The 13,934-nt window shown below is 55.2% G+C and overlaps 2 protein-coding genes across 2 annotated transcripts; one reads left to right on the forward strand and one right to left on the reverse strand.

Annotated features, from left to right (window-relative positions):
- The first annotated feature begins 3,192 nt into the window (after positions 1 to 3,192).
- LOC142076231 (olfactory receptor 14J1-like) lies at positions 3,193 to 4,149 on the forward strand. The gene has a single exon (XM_075138608.1). It carries the CDS (start codon positions 3,193 to 3,195, stop codon positions 4,147 to 4,149), a length of 957 nt encoding a protein of 318 aa, XP_074994709.1.
- Positions 4,150 to 10,538: 6,389 nt separating this feature from the next.
- LOC142076234 (olfactory receptor 14C36-like) lies at positions 10,539 to 11,704 on the reverse strand. Its single transcript, XM_075138612.1, has one exon. The coding sequence runs from the start codon at positions 11,691 to 11,693 to the stop codon at positions 10,539 to 10,541; it is 1,155 nt and encodes a 384-aa protein (XP_074994713.1). The 5' UTR covers positions 11,694 to 11,704.
- Positions 11,705 to 13,934: the final 2,230 nt, after the last annotated feature.

Raw genomic sequence — 13,934 nt, forward strand, 5'->3', positions numbered from 1 at the left:
GGACGGACCTTGCCACGCTGCAGGGGTGGCAATCAGTTTCTGGCCCAAAGGCCCTGGATCTGTCGCAATGCTGCCTGGGTGTCTGTCACACCCTCGCTCTGCATGGGGATGGCTTTCCTGTGTAGGACCATCGCTGTCCCTGCCAACTGCATGTCGCTGTATGTGAGAGCCTTGGCACCTCACCTACCATGACAGGCCTGTAACTGGCCTTACATGGAATAACTGCCCTGAAGTGGATTGGGCAATGCGAGAATGTTCAGGACACCACCGCCATTAGAGTCAATGGAGATCTAGTCAACCTGGCGGATGGGAAAGACAGAGAGGAACTGAGCTCTCCCTGTGGTACATGACTCCATCAGATGAATCCCTGCGTAGGCTGCCCAGAACATAAAGAAGAGAGACAGGCTCCATCATCCTAAATGTGGGCATCTGATGCCATTTCCACTGGCCAAAGAGATTCACCTCCAGCCTCCAAGAAGGTGCCCCCAGATGCTGCCCTGTCTCTCAGCATTGCTCCACTAGAGCTTGCAGCTAGCTCCAGGTATCTTGGACCACCTCTGGCACTCCAAATGTCCCCAGGTCTTTGCATGTGACCACGTCAGCCCTGGCCTCCATCTCCATTAATTAGCAGGGAGCTGAGAGAAGGAGCTGACATGCAGGTGTCTGCTGTGTGCACACCTGAGCTGAGGCCAGAGGAATCCCACCTCCTGTGGGCTTGTGCTGTGCGTGGGGGGCAGCTGAGCCCACTGCTAGCCCCAGGGCCACAAGCATGGAATGGGGGCTGAATCCCTTCCCTCGGCACTGCTAAATGAGGTCCTTCCCAGCCCCTGTCCGGGTGTCCTGTCTACAGATGGGCCAATGAAAAGGTGATTCCTGGAGCTGACTCTTCTTCAGATGGGAGAAATGCCCCTGCTGGAAAGAAGTGTCTCTCCGCAGCTGAGGGAGGGATCATGAGTGATGGCTTCAGGCTGTTCCCAGCAGGTTCCCTGGAGGCGCAGGGACACGTGGAGGGAGCCCCGAGGGGGCAGAGCAAGTGGTGCCTTGGGCTGGTCCTCTGCTGCTGAGCTGGGCTGGGCTCCTGGGATGGAGGGAGCTCCTGGCAAGCGGGCAGCGCTGCAGAGAGACAGCTCTGCCCAGGAGCAGGGCTGGGGGCACTGCCTGCAGGCACCGAGGGGAGACCTGCAAGGCTGAGAGAGCTTAAAGGCAGATGGGAGTGGGAGGATGCTGAGAGCTCACTGGGGGAGAATCTTCACAGCCCTCTACGTGGTAAGTCTCTGGGTGCGGGGCAATGCAGCTTCAGTTTCTGGAGGGATCTCCGAAAACTGGTACATCTGACATTTTATTGGTTCTGTCAGGAGGACTCACTCAGTTTCTGTAATGTAGAGGAGGAGGAGGTGCTCCAGAGCAGGGCTTCCCTGCTGCACGGTCAGAGGGACAGGGCATGAGGGCTGCCTTCTGCTGGGGGGGACTGCAGGGGTGTGCAGGCAGGGGTGCCCAGGGCTGTCCTTGCGAGCAGGGTCCCTGCACCCCAGGGGCTGTGTGCTGGGGCAGGGACTCTGCCGCCTGCCAGGCTCAGCACTCAGCCTGCCCGGGGAGCTCCCCACGGCGCTGTGGGGAGAAGCTGTGGGTGGAAGGAGCGAGCCCCAGCAGGGCAGGGTCCTTCTGCTGTCCAGAGGGTGCTGCCTGCGTCAGCCCTGCTCACATCTTCAGATCACTACAGGACTTTCCCAGAAGACTTTTGAAGAAGCACAGCAAGGCAGGGGCTACCTGAAAAGCAAGTGTCCTGTTCTTTCTATCTTCTACTCTGGGTTGCCTGGGTGGGCAATGGGACATAGAAATTAATGTCTCATATCAAGAGGAGGCACTGAATTTCCAAATCTGTTACTCTTGGAGGTGAATAAAATAGGGAGTATGAGAAATCAACACACCGTGGCTTACAGACAGCATCAGTACAACTTCTCCAGGCTCATCAGGGTTGGTCTGATGATCCCATCAGAGCCTGCATGGACAGAGAAGACATTGCGCAGTGCCCTGCTGCTGGGAGGGGTCTGCAGGGCAGAGCTGAGCACACAGCGGGTGGGATGGGGTCTGTGAGCACCGACAGGGAGGAGAGGTGGGGACAGGGAACCAGCTCTCGGCAGGGACAGCTCCAGGCAGCAGAGACCTGGGCAGGGGGTGGGAGGAAGCTGCAAACAAGCACTGGGGTAGGCTCCATTAAGGCAGCTCTCATTCGGTCCTTCACTGTGGATGTCTTCTGGGCATTGTCTGCTGGGCAATGAGCTGACTCTCCCTTTAGGACATCCCATCTTCAGGACCCCTGACCCTCCGCTTTGCCTGTCCTGCTGGGCTTGCGAGCTGCCCTCCAGAAAGGCACAGCTCTCCTGCAGGATCCTAGGGAGGGCTGAGCTTTCCCTTGGAGGTCAGTACTCTCCGCTCAGAGTCCTTTGCTTCTCTTGTGAGGGACGGTGTCCTTCTCCATCACAACTCCACCTCTGGGGTGGGAAAGAGAAGAGTGTGCAGACCTGCCCTCTGCAACAGTGCTCCCCTGCTTTCATCAGAGCCCAGTGGTTTGGTTTGGTTTCTTTTAATGAGTAATTTGTGTGTGAAGTCATCTTTGAGGCAGCACAAGGGAAAGAGGAGGGCAGCTGGGTAACAGACTGATGGACACTGCAGCTCACCTGACTGCACTAAGCCACAGAGAGCTGAGCCCTTTTGCCTGTCCTGTCTCAAGACTCTTCACATTTTCAGTCATAGAAATGAGCATTTCTACCCCTAAAAAGAACACTCACCAGACGTGATGGTGGAAAATAAAAAACAGAGACAAAATTCTTATAAGGAAACGCTAAGCCTCTCTTCTGCAGCCCACGCTCTTGAGAGTCATGAGTGCAGATACTGATCTTTTCCATTAAGGGCGGATGACATCTGACATCCCTTGGGAACATCGGAGCTGTCACAAACCAGCTGCCAGGTACCCACTGCAGCAGAGAAAAGCTGGCTCCTTGGCCATGGACAGAGGTCCTGCTCCTCACAGCACACTCAGCCAGCACAAACCAGAGAAGGAAATGCATTTCAATTTTGGGGCGGGGGGTGGATTTCTATGAAAAATGGAGTGGCTTTGCTTGCAGAAGTCTGTCATACTTTTTCCTTGTCTATTCCAGTTTTGAACAGTACCCCTATGCCAAGAAACAGCAAATGTCCAACGGCAGCTCCATCACCCAGTTCCTCCTCCTGGCCTTCGCAGACACGCGGGAGCTGCAGCTCTTGCACTTCTGGCTCTTCCTGGGCATCTACCTGGCTGCCCTCCTGGGCAACGGCCTCATCATCACCGCCATAGCCTGCGACCACCGCCTGCACACCCCCATGTACTTCTTCCTCCTCAACCTCTCCCTCCTCGACCTGGGCTCCATCTCCACCACTCTTCCCAAAGCCATGGCCAATTCCCTCTGGGACACCAGGGACATCTCCTACACAGGATGTGCTGCACAGCTCTTTTTCTTTGTCTTTTTTATCTCAGCAGAAGTGTGTCTTCTCACTGTCATGGCCTACGACCGCTACGTTGCCATCTGCCAACCCCTGCACTACGGGACCCTGCTGGGCAGCAGAGCTTGTGTCCACATGGCAGCAGCTGCCTGGACCAGTGGGTTTCTCAATGCTCTCCTGCACACGGCCAATACATTGTCACTACCCCTCTGCCACGGCAATGCTGTGGACCAGTTCTTCTGTGAAATCCCCCAGATCCTCAAGCTCTCCTGCTCACACTCCTACCTCAGGGAGTTTGGGCTTCTCGTGGTTAGTGGCTGTTTAGTGTTCGGGTGTTTTGTTTTCATTGTGGTGTCCTACGTGGAGATCTTCAGGGCCGTGCTGAGGATCCCCTCTGAGCAGGGACGGCACAAAGCCTTTTCCATGTGCCTCCCTCACCTGGCCGTGGTCTCCCTCTTTGTCAGCACTGCAGGGTTTGCCTACCTGAAGCCCCCCTCCATCTCCTCCACATCCCTGGATCTGGTGGTGGCAGTGCTGTACTCGGTGGTGCCTCCAGCAGTGAACCCCCTCATCTACAGCATGAGGAACCAGGAGCTCAAGGACGCACTGAGGAAAATCATGACTGGATGTTTTTCAGAAGCCACAAACTGCCTGTTTTCCTCTGCATAGCATTGATAATGTAACTCATTACAGCCCCAGCCTGCCTTCAAAAGTTTTTGGTGGTGGGGTGTGGGGCTGGGGTTTCTTTGTTTTTGTTGTGATAATGTTGTGCACAATGAAATGTTATTATTCATCCCACTTCTAATTCACTGTCTACCTTTTACAAACTATGTAAATGAAGTATCGTGCTCTCTGTGCATTTAAACAAAATTAAGGACCCTGTAGTAACTTTTTTGTCTGAGATCCTTCCTCTGAGATATTTGTTAATCTGCAAGTTAAGAACCTAGGCGAAGAGGTAGAGAGGAAAAACAGCCAGGGAGCACCAGGTAGCACTGCTGCTTGGTCTTTCTGGAGCTGCTCTTTTTCCATTTCCACACTCTCCTCCTGAGCCCTTGTGTTGGTGCAAGGCCTGAGTGCTCTGGCAGCTTGGTCACAGCCCTGTGGTGTGGCAGTCCTGTGACCGCAGGCAGGGACAGGCAATGGGCACTTCTGTGACAGAGCTGGCCTCCAGAACAGCAGTTCAGCCATGAAAGGGATCTCCTTGGTACAGTGCCTGAAGGCTCAGGTCTTCTTCCAAGGTTTCTCTCAAGAACCTGCCCAAGGAATAGACTCTGAAGAGACTCCTTGCTTTGCTTGTATCTCCATGGGCTCAGTGTGATGAGGTGAGGGTCCCAGTATGGCCTTCTAGGGACTTAGGGCTGGTTCAGGTTTGGCTTGTTGGTGGCCAGCGCCCATGCAGATGACGAATGGTCTCCAATTAACCTTCCTGGGGCTCTACAGCATGTGACAGGGCTGATGGCAGGTGAATGTTTTTCTGGAGGGACTTGGGAGCTGCCAGGAGAGCACAGGGATCTGCAGGGACAGCATGTGCCAGGGAGTCAGCAGTGACTGGAGGCCACTGAACACGAGCCTGTCCATCGTGGTGCCTCTCAGAGATAATATCCTAAATTTTTTGTGAACCAGCAAACGAGAGCTCTGCTACCCCAGGGGCCACAGCAGGCACAGGAAAAGGAGTCTGGCGAGTGATTCGTTTTACCCTCAGTGCACTTTCATAGGCTGGATCCAGTGCGGCACCCAAACACATCTCAGAGCATTGGAATAAGGCAGGGTACCTCTGGGCACCCTCCATGGCCACATAAGAGCTTGTGTGGGAGGCGGTCAGCAGCTGTGACCACCATCAGCTGGGTCTGCTCCCAGCTTGACCAGCAGAGCCCAACAGAGTCCCCCCATGGCCCTGGGCACCAGAGCCCACGTGCTCTGCAGAGCAGCACCCCCAGCTCGGGGGCTGTGGGGAGCCTGGGGAGAGGGTGCAGGAATGGCCGGCCAGGCCAGCGCAGACGTGTTCACCTGGGGAAAGGCTCTGTGGGGAGACGGGATGTCCCGGGAGAAGAGCAGGGAGGCACAGAAAGAGAAAGCGTTTGCTGCAGGTGCCAGCTTGGGGCAGGCTGTCCTGTCACTGGGGCAGCAGGAGCTGCCTGGGGAGCCCCAGGGCCAGGACTCTGTGCTGTGCTGGGAGCGGGCCTGGCCCGGGGGCTGCGGGCTGCCGGGCGTCAGGACATCCTGAGCATGCCCGCCAGAGAGACACTGTCACTGCCCGCCCTTTCCTCCATTTCCTTCTGCAGGGCCTGCCCAGAGCGGGCTTCTCCGCTGGGCTGGGCTGGAGTGAGAGCGGGGAGGTGGGGAGAGCTGGGGGAGAGCTGGGCTGGGCTGGAAAGAGTCCCAGGGAGGGAACCACCAGCTGAACCTGGAAAGTGTGTGAGGGTGCAGGGCGGGGGGACACCACAGTGTCCTTGCACAGCCAGGCTCCTGGCAGAGACATAAAGGACCAGCAGAGCAGGGGCTGTGCCCGTGTGCGCTGGGCACCCTGCGGAAGCTGCCCCAGGGCAATTGTCACCGACCAGCCAGTAACAACCTCCACTTCCAGCACTGGCCTCTCACCCCAGCTCAGAGAGGTTGGTTGTCCCTCCATGGAGGGGCACCGAATGACGAGGTCAGAAGTCCACCTTTGCACTGTACAGACGAGATGTAAGCATGCACATCGTGTGCGTGTTGTAATACGAATCCGAGTGAGCCCAAATGCTATCATCTACCCCTGGGGGTGCCATGGAGGTCTGTGGGACAGACAGTGTCTTGAGGGGACTTCACGTTGAGAGTGACGTCCCCTGGGAAACCACCCGAATGCAGCCCCGGGATGTGCTTCCTTGAACGGGTCCCTGTGTCCACGCCTCGTGCTGTGGGGCATCTCAGAGGAGTGCGGAGCAGGGCGGCACAGCGCAGGGCTGAGGTGCCTGCCAGCCGCTGGGAATGGCAGCAGGAGGCCGGGGGGACACTGTGAGTGCTGCAGTGCTCTGCCGGTGCGTGTGCAAGGGAAGGGCTCCTGTCTCTGAACAGCCCTGTGTGTGTGAGGAGTGCGTGAGGCCAGCTCAGGCGTGGACACCTCACCGAGCCCTGACGTTTCCTTGTGCCTCTCCGGGAACACCCCCCACCGTCCCAGCTACATTCATCTCCCTGCCTTTGGACAGGCTCATTGCAACTGCCCCTGTCTGCTGCATCCCCCTCCCCTGCCTTTCTGGCCTGTCCCTCTCATCACACACCATGGAAGCGTCAGGTGTGAGGAGCCCCTCACCTCTGCAGTCAGAAGGGTGCTGCTCCATGAGTGGCATTGCCCTCCCGAATAAGGCATTTCACCCTTTCACAAAGCACAGAGACCATTTAGGAAACATGAATACACTCACAGGCACACACACCTCCCTCTTTCCCTGCTCTGAACTTCCTTCACGATTTCTTTAAGCAAGTAACAAAGAAACAAATGTTCTTCCTCATAGGTGTCCTAAATCGAGATCAGAGGGGACAAGAAGGACCTTAGCCTTCCATGGAGAAACGTCAATGGGAAAATCAGACATCACCGGTGGAGTTTCCCCTACTGCAAACGGGGAATGTCCCCAACCCTTCAACAAATCTCTTCCTCGTCTCTCTCATGTCCTGCCCCATGACTGGGGTTGTGAACACGCTCGTCATTGTGCTCCTGGTGGCAAACCAGTATCCGATCAACCCTATGGACTTCTTCCTGGGGAATTTGTCCCCCCTGGATTCCTGCTACAGCTCCACCACCCTGTCCCAGCTGCTAGCCAGCTTTGTGACTGGGGACAGCACCATCTCTGATCACAGCGGCGTTAGTGCCATTTCTCGCACCTTTGACATGCACTGAGTGTTTCCTGCTGGTGGCCACATCCTACTACTGGTACCGGGCTGTGTGCCACCCGCTTCTCTCTGCAAGGCTTACAAACTGGAAGGTCTTTCTTTAGAAGGCAGCTGAACCTTTGCTAGGGTATTTCTGTCCTCTGCAGGAGTCACTTCATGGTTGTCCTAGATACAGTTCTGTGGGCCCCAACGTACTGGAGCACTCCTTCTATGATTTCTGGAGCTCTCACACAGTGACACCATGGCACTCACATGCTTTGCTTTCATAACCTGCTTTTTAGACCCAGTCCTCCTCTTCCTGTTACCGTGGGCATCCTGTGAGTGCATCAGAGGTGCCACCCTGTGAATTGCACAAAGAAGTCATTGAGGTCATGGGCCTGGCCAGAAGAAATCTCTTCTGGTTCTCTTCCGAACAGGCCCAGAGGACCTGGGCAGGTGTGCTGTGTCCCAGGCACTCCTCGGGAAGTGTGGGATGCTGAGAAGGCTTTTGGTGTGGGAAGGGGCAGAGAGGTGCTGGTGGAGCTTGCCAGTGTCATCGTGGGACCTCTCTCAAGCATCTTGGAAAGGCCAGAGTGGTCAGGGATGTTCCTTCAGAAAAGGCAGAAATCAAACCCACCTTCAAGAAGAGCAAGAAGAAGGATTGGGTCACAGGCTGCTCAGCCTGTGCTGGGCATTCTGTCACAGGCTGCTCAGCATCGTTTCAGTCCCTGGAAAGGTGATGGGGCAAATCATAGGCTGTTTCTGAGATGACTGAGCTTTCCTTGTTAGTGGCCAAATTGCACTAATCTCATCAAATCTGTGTTACTTGTCTTCCTATGCAAGCATATATAAAAATCTCTGTGTAAGTAAGTGTATAGAAAAATGTGTAGGTGGGCACAGTTACTCAACAAAATACATTTCCTACCAACATTCAGAATGGAGAAACTCTGTTCTGAGGAATTGCTGTATTTATACTCTTTGTCGCTATGTCCCCTGCCCGCTAGGACCACGTTTCCCTTAGCTGCCTTCCTTGTGCTGACAACCCTTTAAGAGAAGCCCTTCTGGGTCCTCCCAAGCAAAGCTCTGTGCATGCCAGCCTCCCCTTTGCACAGAGCTCACCTCCACCTCCTCATCCTCCTGCCTGCTTTTCTGAGGAGCCGTTGCCATCCGCGGCTGCCCTCCCACCACTCGAGATGTCTCACCCGGGCTCTGCAGTCCCTGAGGGGAGCCCGTTTCTGCCTGTACAGCAGAAATGACAGCGCTGGGGAGTGGAGATGAGAGGCCAGCAAAGGGGAATCGGCTGGGAGGTTGGCTGGGAGGTTACTTGTGTTGCAGGAAAAGAAGATGCAGGGAGAAGCATCATAGCTGGGAGGTGGATTTGGAGGTCACTTCTGCAACCACCCAATTGTCCAGGTGCTTGGGTAGGCCTCATGATGCCACCTGGAGCATCAGAAAACCCACCCAGCGGTGCCGAGAGCTAGGGAGAGGGGAGGGGTAGAGGAAGGTGAAGATCAGATGGCTGGGAGATGGATTGTGACACCATTTCTATTGCAGCAGGCAGGCAGGTACTATGATGTCATCAAGCACATCTTAAACTCCAAAGCAACACAGATGCCAACTCAGGGAGTGGAGAGGGGTAGAGGTGGGTAAAGCCAACGAGGTTGGGCTGTTGCTTGTGAGGTCACCTCATTACAGCAAATATGATTAGCCAGGAGCAGCCAGGCATCATGAGGTCATCAAAAGCACCAGATGTGAAGGCTCCAGGCAGATGAGTAGCCCCTGGTGAGCCCTACCCTGGGGTGAAGCCACCGCTATACGACACGGGAACCTATGGGATATGGCATAAGAAATTGCGGGAGGTGGAGAACCGTGCGAGAAGGGACCAGATGTACAGGCAGCTCTGTGTGCCCCAGCTGGATCCCACGGGTGGTTGAAGAGATGTGAGAAAAAGTAAATGGTGACGGTTGTTAATTGGGGAGGGGACTGTGGCAGAGAGAGGGAAGGATCCAGGTGGACTGGGAGGATGAAGCCCATGGACAGGGAGAGGAGGGGGATGCAAGAGGACAGCTGCACATTGCCAGGGGACTGGTCACTGCTGGTCTGTCCAAACCCTGTGCCTGATCACCATGGTCTGTCCTGCCTTCTTATTAAACTCTGCTCCTGGCTATTTGCTGTGTGACGATGCTATTGTGTATGTGTTGGGGGGTGAACTTCTGCAGATGCTTTGCCGGCCAAGTCCAAGTGGGGCTGGCAAGGAGGAGGGTGACAGGCTCTGGAGAGAGCCAGGGTCGGGGCTGAAAAGTGGGTAACATCCCCAAGTCTGGACAGGGGATCTGGGCAGACCCAAAGCCCAGGCCCACACGGGAGGGAGACTGGGGTGGGGGCGGAGTGCCCATGGGTGAATGCTGCAGGGGATGCATGGACCACTCATGACCTTCACACCAGATCAGCCTGAGAGGGGGAAGGGGATGGAGCCAGTTGTCTTTCCAGCTGTGTGTGTGCTGCTGTTGGTGTGGTGGCTGCAAAGGTGCTGTTCCCTGTTGGAGCTGATCTGTGGATGGTCGGGTGTGTCCAACTTGAGTTCCTTGCAGATACATGGATTTAGCACTTTCTGTCTGAGTGATGCCACCTTGCGCAATCTCTTGTTTTGTGGGGCTCCAGTCAGTGCCCACCCCAGGCACATGCTGTCTCTGGAGATCCCCCAGGCTCCCCAGGCAACTCCACGCTCCTCTCCTGGAGGATGTCCTCTGCCCTGTCCCATGTGGGACAGCCCTGGGTATGTACCACAGTGACAATTCACCATCTCCACTGTAACCACACACCAACGGGTAGGTCAGAAACGCAACCCTTGGTCTCTAACAGCTACCAACATGACCATGAGCTTTTCTTTCTGAAATCCAAGGAGCAACAGGTCCTCTTGGAGTGAAATTCCTTGGTCCTGTTGTTGACATCAGCTCAGGAAGGACAGCCCAATCTTGAGGAACTGCACTGGGGAGATGCCATTTCATAACAGAGATGCTATGAGAGAGTCAACTCTGACCCAGTGGTAGAGACACTTTTATAGAGTTTCAATGTGAGAAAGAGCAGGTTCATTCCTCTGGAGAAGTGAGATGAATACAGAAATTTATGTAGGAACATAATAACCTGAAATAACAAGGGAAATAATATTAACCATTATGATAAAGAAAGTACAGGTCTGCAATGGGAAACCATAGGAGTCATTTGTGGAGAGAGATAGGAAGTTTATCACTGTTGAGAAACATCCCTGACCTCACTTTCCTAATACCATCCTTGAGCTTCTGTTTTCTCATGCTGTAGACGAGGGGGTTCACTGCTGGAGGCACCACTGAGTACAGCACTGCCACCACTAGATCCAGGGATGGGGACGAGATGGAGGGGGGCTTCAGGTAGGCAGACATGCCAGTGCTGACAAAGAGGGAGACCACGGCCAGGTGAGGGAGGCACGTGGAAAAGGCTTTGTGCCGTCCCTGCTCAGAGGGGATCCTCAGCACGGCCCTGAAGATCTCCACGTAGGACACCACAATGAAAACAAAACACCCAAATCCTAAACAGGCACTAACCACGAGAAGCCCAACCTCCCTGAGGTAGGAGTGTGAGCAGGAGAGCTTGAGGATCTGGGGGATTTCACAGAAGAACTGGTCCACAGCATTGCCGTGGCAGAGGGGTAGTGACAATGTATTGGCCGTGTGCAGGAGAGCATAGAGAAACCCACTGTCCCAGGCAGCTGCTGCCATGTGGACACAAGCTCTGCTGCCCAGCAGGGTCCCGTAGTGCAGGGGGTTGCAGATGGCAACGTAGCGGTCGTAGGCCATGACAGTGAGAAGGTACAATTCTGCTGAGATAAAAAAGAGAAAGAAAAAGAGCTGTGCAGCACATCCTGCGTAGGAGATGTCCCTGGTGTCCCAGAGGGAATTGGCCATGGCTTTGGGAACAGTGGTGGAGATGGAGCCCAGGTCAAGGAGGGAGAGGTTGAGGAGGAAGAAGTACATGGGGGTGTGCAGGCGGTGGTCGCAGGCTATGGCGGTGATGATGAGGCCGTTGCCCAGGAGGGCAGCCAGGTAGATGCCCAGGAAGAGCCAGAAGTGCAAGAGCTGCAGCTCCCGTGTGTCTGTGAAGGCCAGGAGGAGGAACTGGGTGATGGAGCTGCCGTTGGACATTTTCTTCCTCTGGGCATTGGGCACTGTCGTAGGAGAAAAAGGTAGTGACAAGTTACGGGAGACTACTCTGAGTAATATCAAAGCCATTCCCATAGACCCTCGCCCTCTCACACACAGAGACCCTTTTCTTTTTCTAGGAGACCTTCCTTCAGGTCTGTGGCTGGAACCCTTGTTGGTGCTGGCCAAGCGTGTCATGAAGATCAGGGCCTCTGCCCATGGGCTCTTGATAAATCAGCCCTGCTTTGCAGCAATGGATTCATGGGACAAGTGTTTGACTTTGTCAAATGAAACTGCTCCTAACACAGAAGGGCCTGTCAGCATCTGCACTCCCAGTGCTAAGAAACCGGCATGGTAAAGGCAATTTGAGAGTTCTGTATTTTTTTACAGCTCCCCCTCCATCTCCCCTGGGGAGTTTTCTGGATGTCAGAAACCTCCAGCATTTTTGTTACACTCAGGGAGAACACAATGAGTCCTATAAGGCAAGAGGATTGCCTGTGGCTTAGTGCGGAGTGAGGGGAGCTGGTCTGTCCCTCCACCTGGTTCCCAGTTTCCCTGTGCTTGCACTTTTCCGAGATGGAGGGCGATTACACTCCCATGTTACCCTGAAAAGCAACCAGACTCTGCTGAGAGCAGAAGGATCCACTACAGACCACAAAATGTCTCACCCTTTCTCAAGGTCTCAGCACCCCACTTCTAGCCCAGGACACTCGTGGCTCATTTCACCAACCCAAGAGCATTTCCTCAGTCCTAGAGTCTTTGCCATCTCCATGGGGCTTTCAGATAACACAAAGCTGCTACGGGGCAGGTTTGCATCCTGCCGGGCAGCTGACAGCTTGGAAGGCCACTCTGGGGAGATAGCCACCTGTCCTAATGATGGCATCTCTGTAAGGGAAAATCAGCTCATTCCCCATCCCCACTGACAGCATTGCCCACAACCGCACAGGGGAGAGGAAAGCTGGGACACTTCTTCCCATGGACACACCTGCGTGGGAGGACCCACAAGATCAGCGTGTGACCCTGCAGCTGAAACTCCCATCCCCAGAGAGCCTGACAGCAAGAACAAGAGAACAGTAACACAGGGCAGTGCAGAAACAAGGAAGAAGACGGTGAGGGTCTGGCTGAGCGAGGCCAGGGCAGAGGCAGCCGGGCACTCAGGACAGCGTTCCCCGCACCCAGCTCTGCAGCCACCTCCCAGACACCTCCATTGCCGGGCAGCTGCTCTCAGCCCCTGTGCTCTGCAGAGGGAACTGGGCACGTGGCTGGAGAGCTGCCCCACAGCTCTGCTGGAGCTCTGGCTGCAGAGGAGGTGGTTCCTGCCTTGGACCCCAGTGCCCTGAGGACAGGGGCTATGCTGGGTGGGAGAGGAGGCAAGGGGCTTGCTCAGAGGAAGGGGTTTGCATTGGAGGGGATGATAAGGAGATTTCCGAATCCTCCCTCCCACAATATTTCTGGTTTTGGTTTCCTCTCATTCCCTCATCATATCCCTTCTGCCTGGAGGTTTTCCTCCTGGGAGGTGTTTTCCTGTCCCATGTCTTTTCCCTGCTCACTAACCCCATTGTAATCTCTGTGCAATCACCTACAGAAACCTGCCTGTTTGCAGGGCACTACCTGGGCACAGGTCCTGTTTGGAGGTTCAAAAGGTCAGAACAACCTGATGGGTCCAACAAAGGTGATGCTGGTGCTGTCCATAGGCAGAGGAGTAGCTGAAGACACTTTAGAGGCTATTAGCAGACCTACTGACCACTCAGAGATACAGTTCAGAAGTCTCAATAGCTTGTTCAAACTTGACAGGTCCTTCTCTATTTCTCTTTCACTCCCACACTGCTCCTCTTCTGTCCCCTGCCCTCAGGGTAGGAAACTGAAACCACAGACTCGTGAAATCTCCTTATCTTTATAGTAAACCCTGCCATCACCTTCCCCTTGAAACATCCCCTTGGAAGTTTCCTCCTGTTGATCTGGAGGTGTGCATAGCCCTGACCCCGGCAGCACCCTCTCGACAGCAGAAGGACCCTGCCCTGCTGGGGCTCGCTCCTTCCACCCACAGCTTCTCCCCACAGCGCCGTGGGGAGCTCCCCGGGCAGGCTGAGTGCTGAGCCTGGCAGGCGGCAGAGTCCCTGCCCCAGCACACAGCCCCTGGGGTGCAGGGACCCTGCTCGCAAGGACAGCCCTGGGCACCCCTGCCTGCACACCCCTGCCGTCCCCCCCAGCAGAAGGCAGCCCTCATGCCCTCTCCCTCTGACCGTGCAGCAGGGAAGCCCTGCTCTGCACCATGTCCTCCTCCTCCACACCAGAGAAGGTGGGAGAGACCTCCGGAAATGTCCCATAGGCTGTGGCATGTGCCAGCTTTTGGAGATCTCTCCAGGCACTGCAGCTTCTTTGCCCTGCACCCGGAGACTTACCGTGTCAAGGGCTGTGAAGGTTTCTCCTCCCGTTCAT

Source organism: Calonectris borealis, unplaced genomic scaffold (genome assembly GCF_964195595.1).
Source record: "Calonectris borealis unplaced genomic scaffold, bCalBor7.hap1.2 HAP1_SCAFFOLD_35, whole genome shotgun sequence".
Classification (NCBI taxonomy): domain Eukaryota; kingdom Metazoa; phylum Chordata; class Aves; order Procellariiformes; family Procellariidae; genus Calonectris; species Calonectris borealis.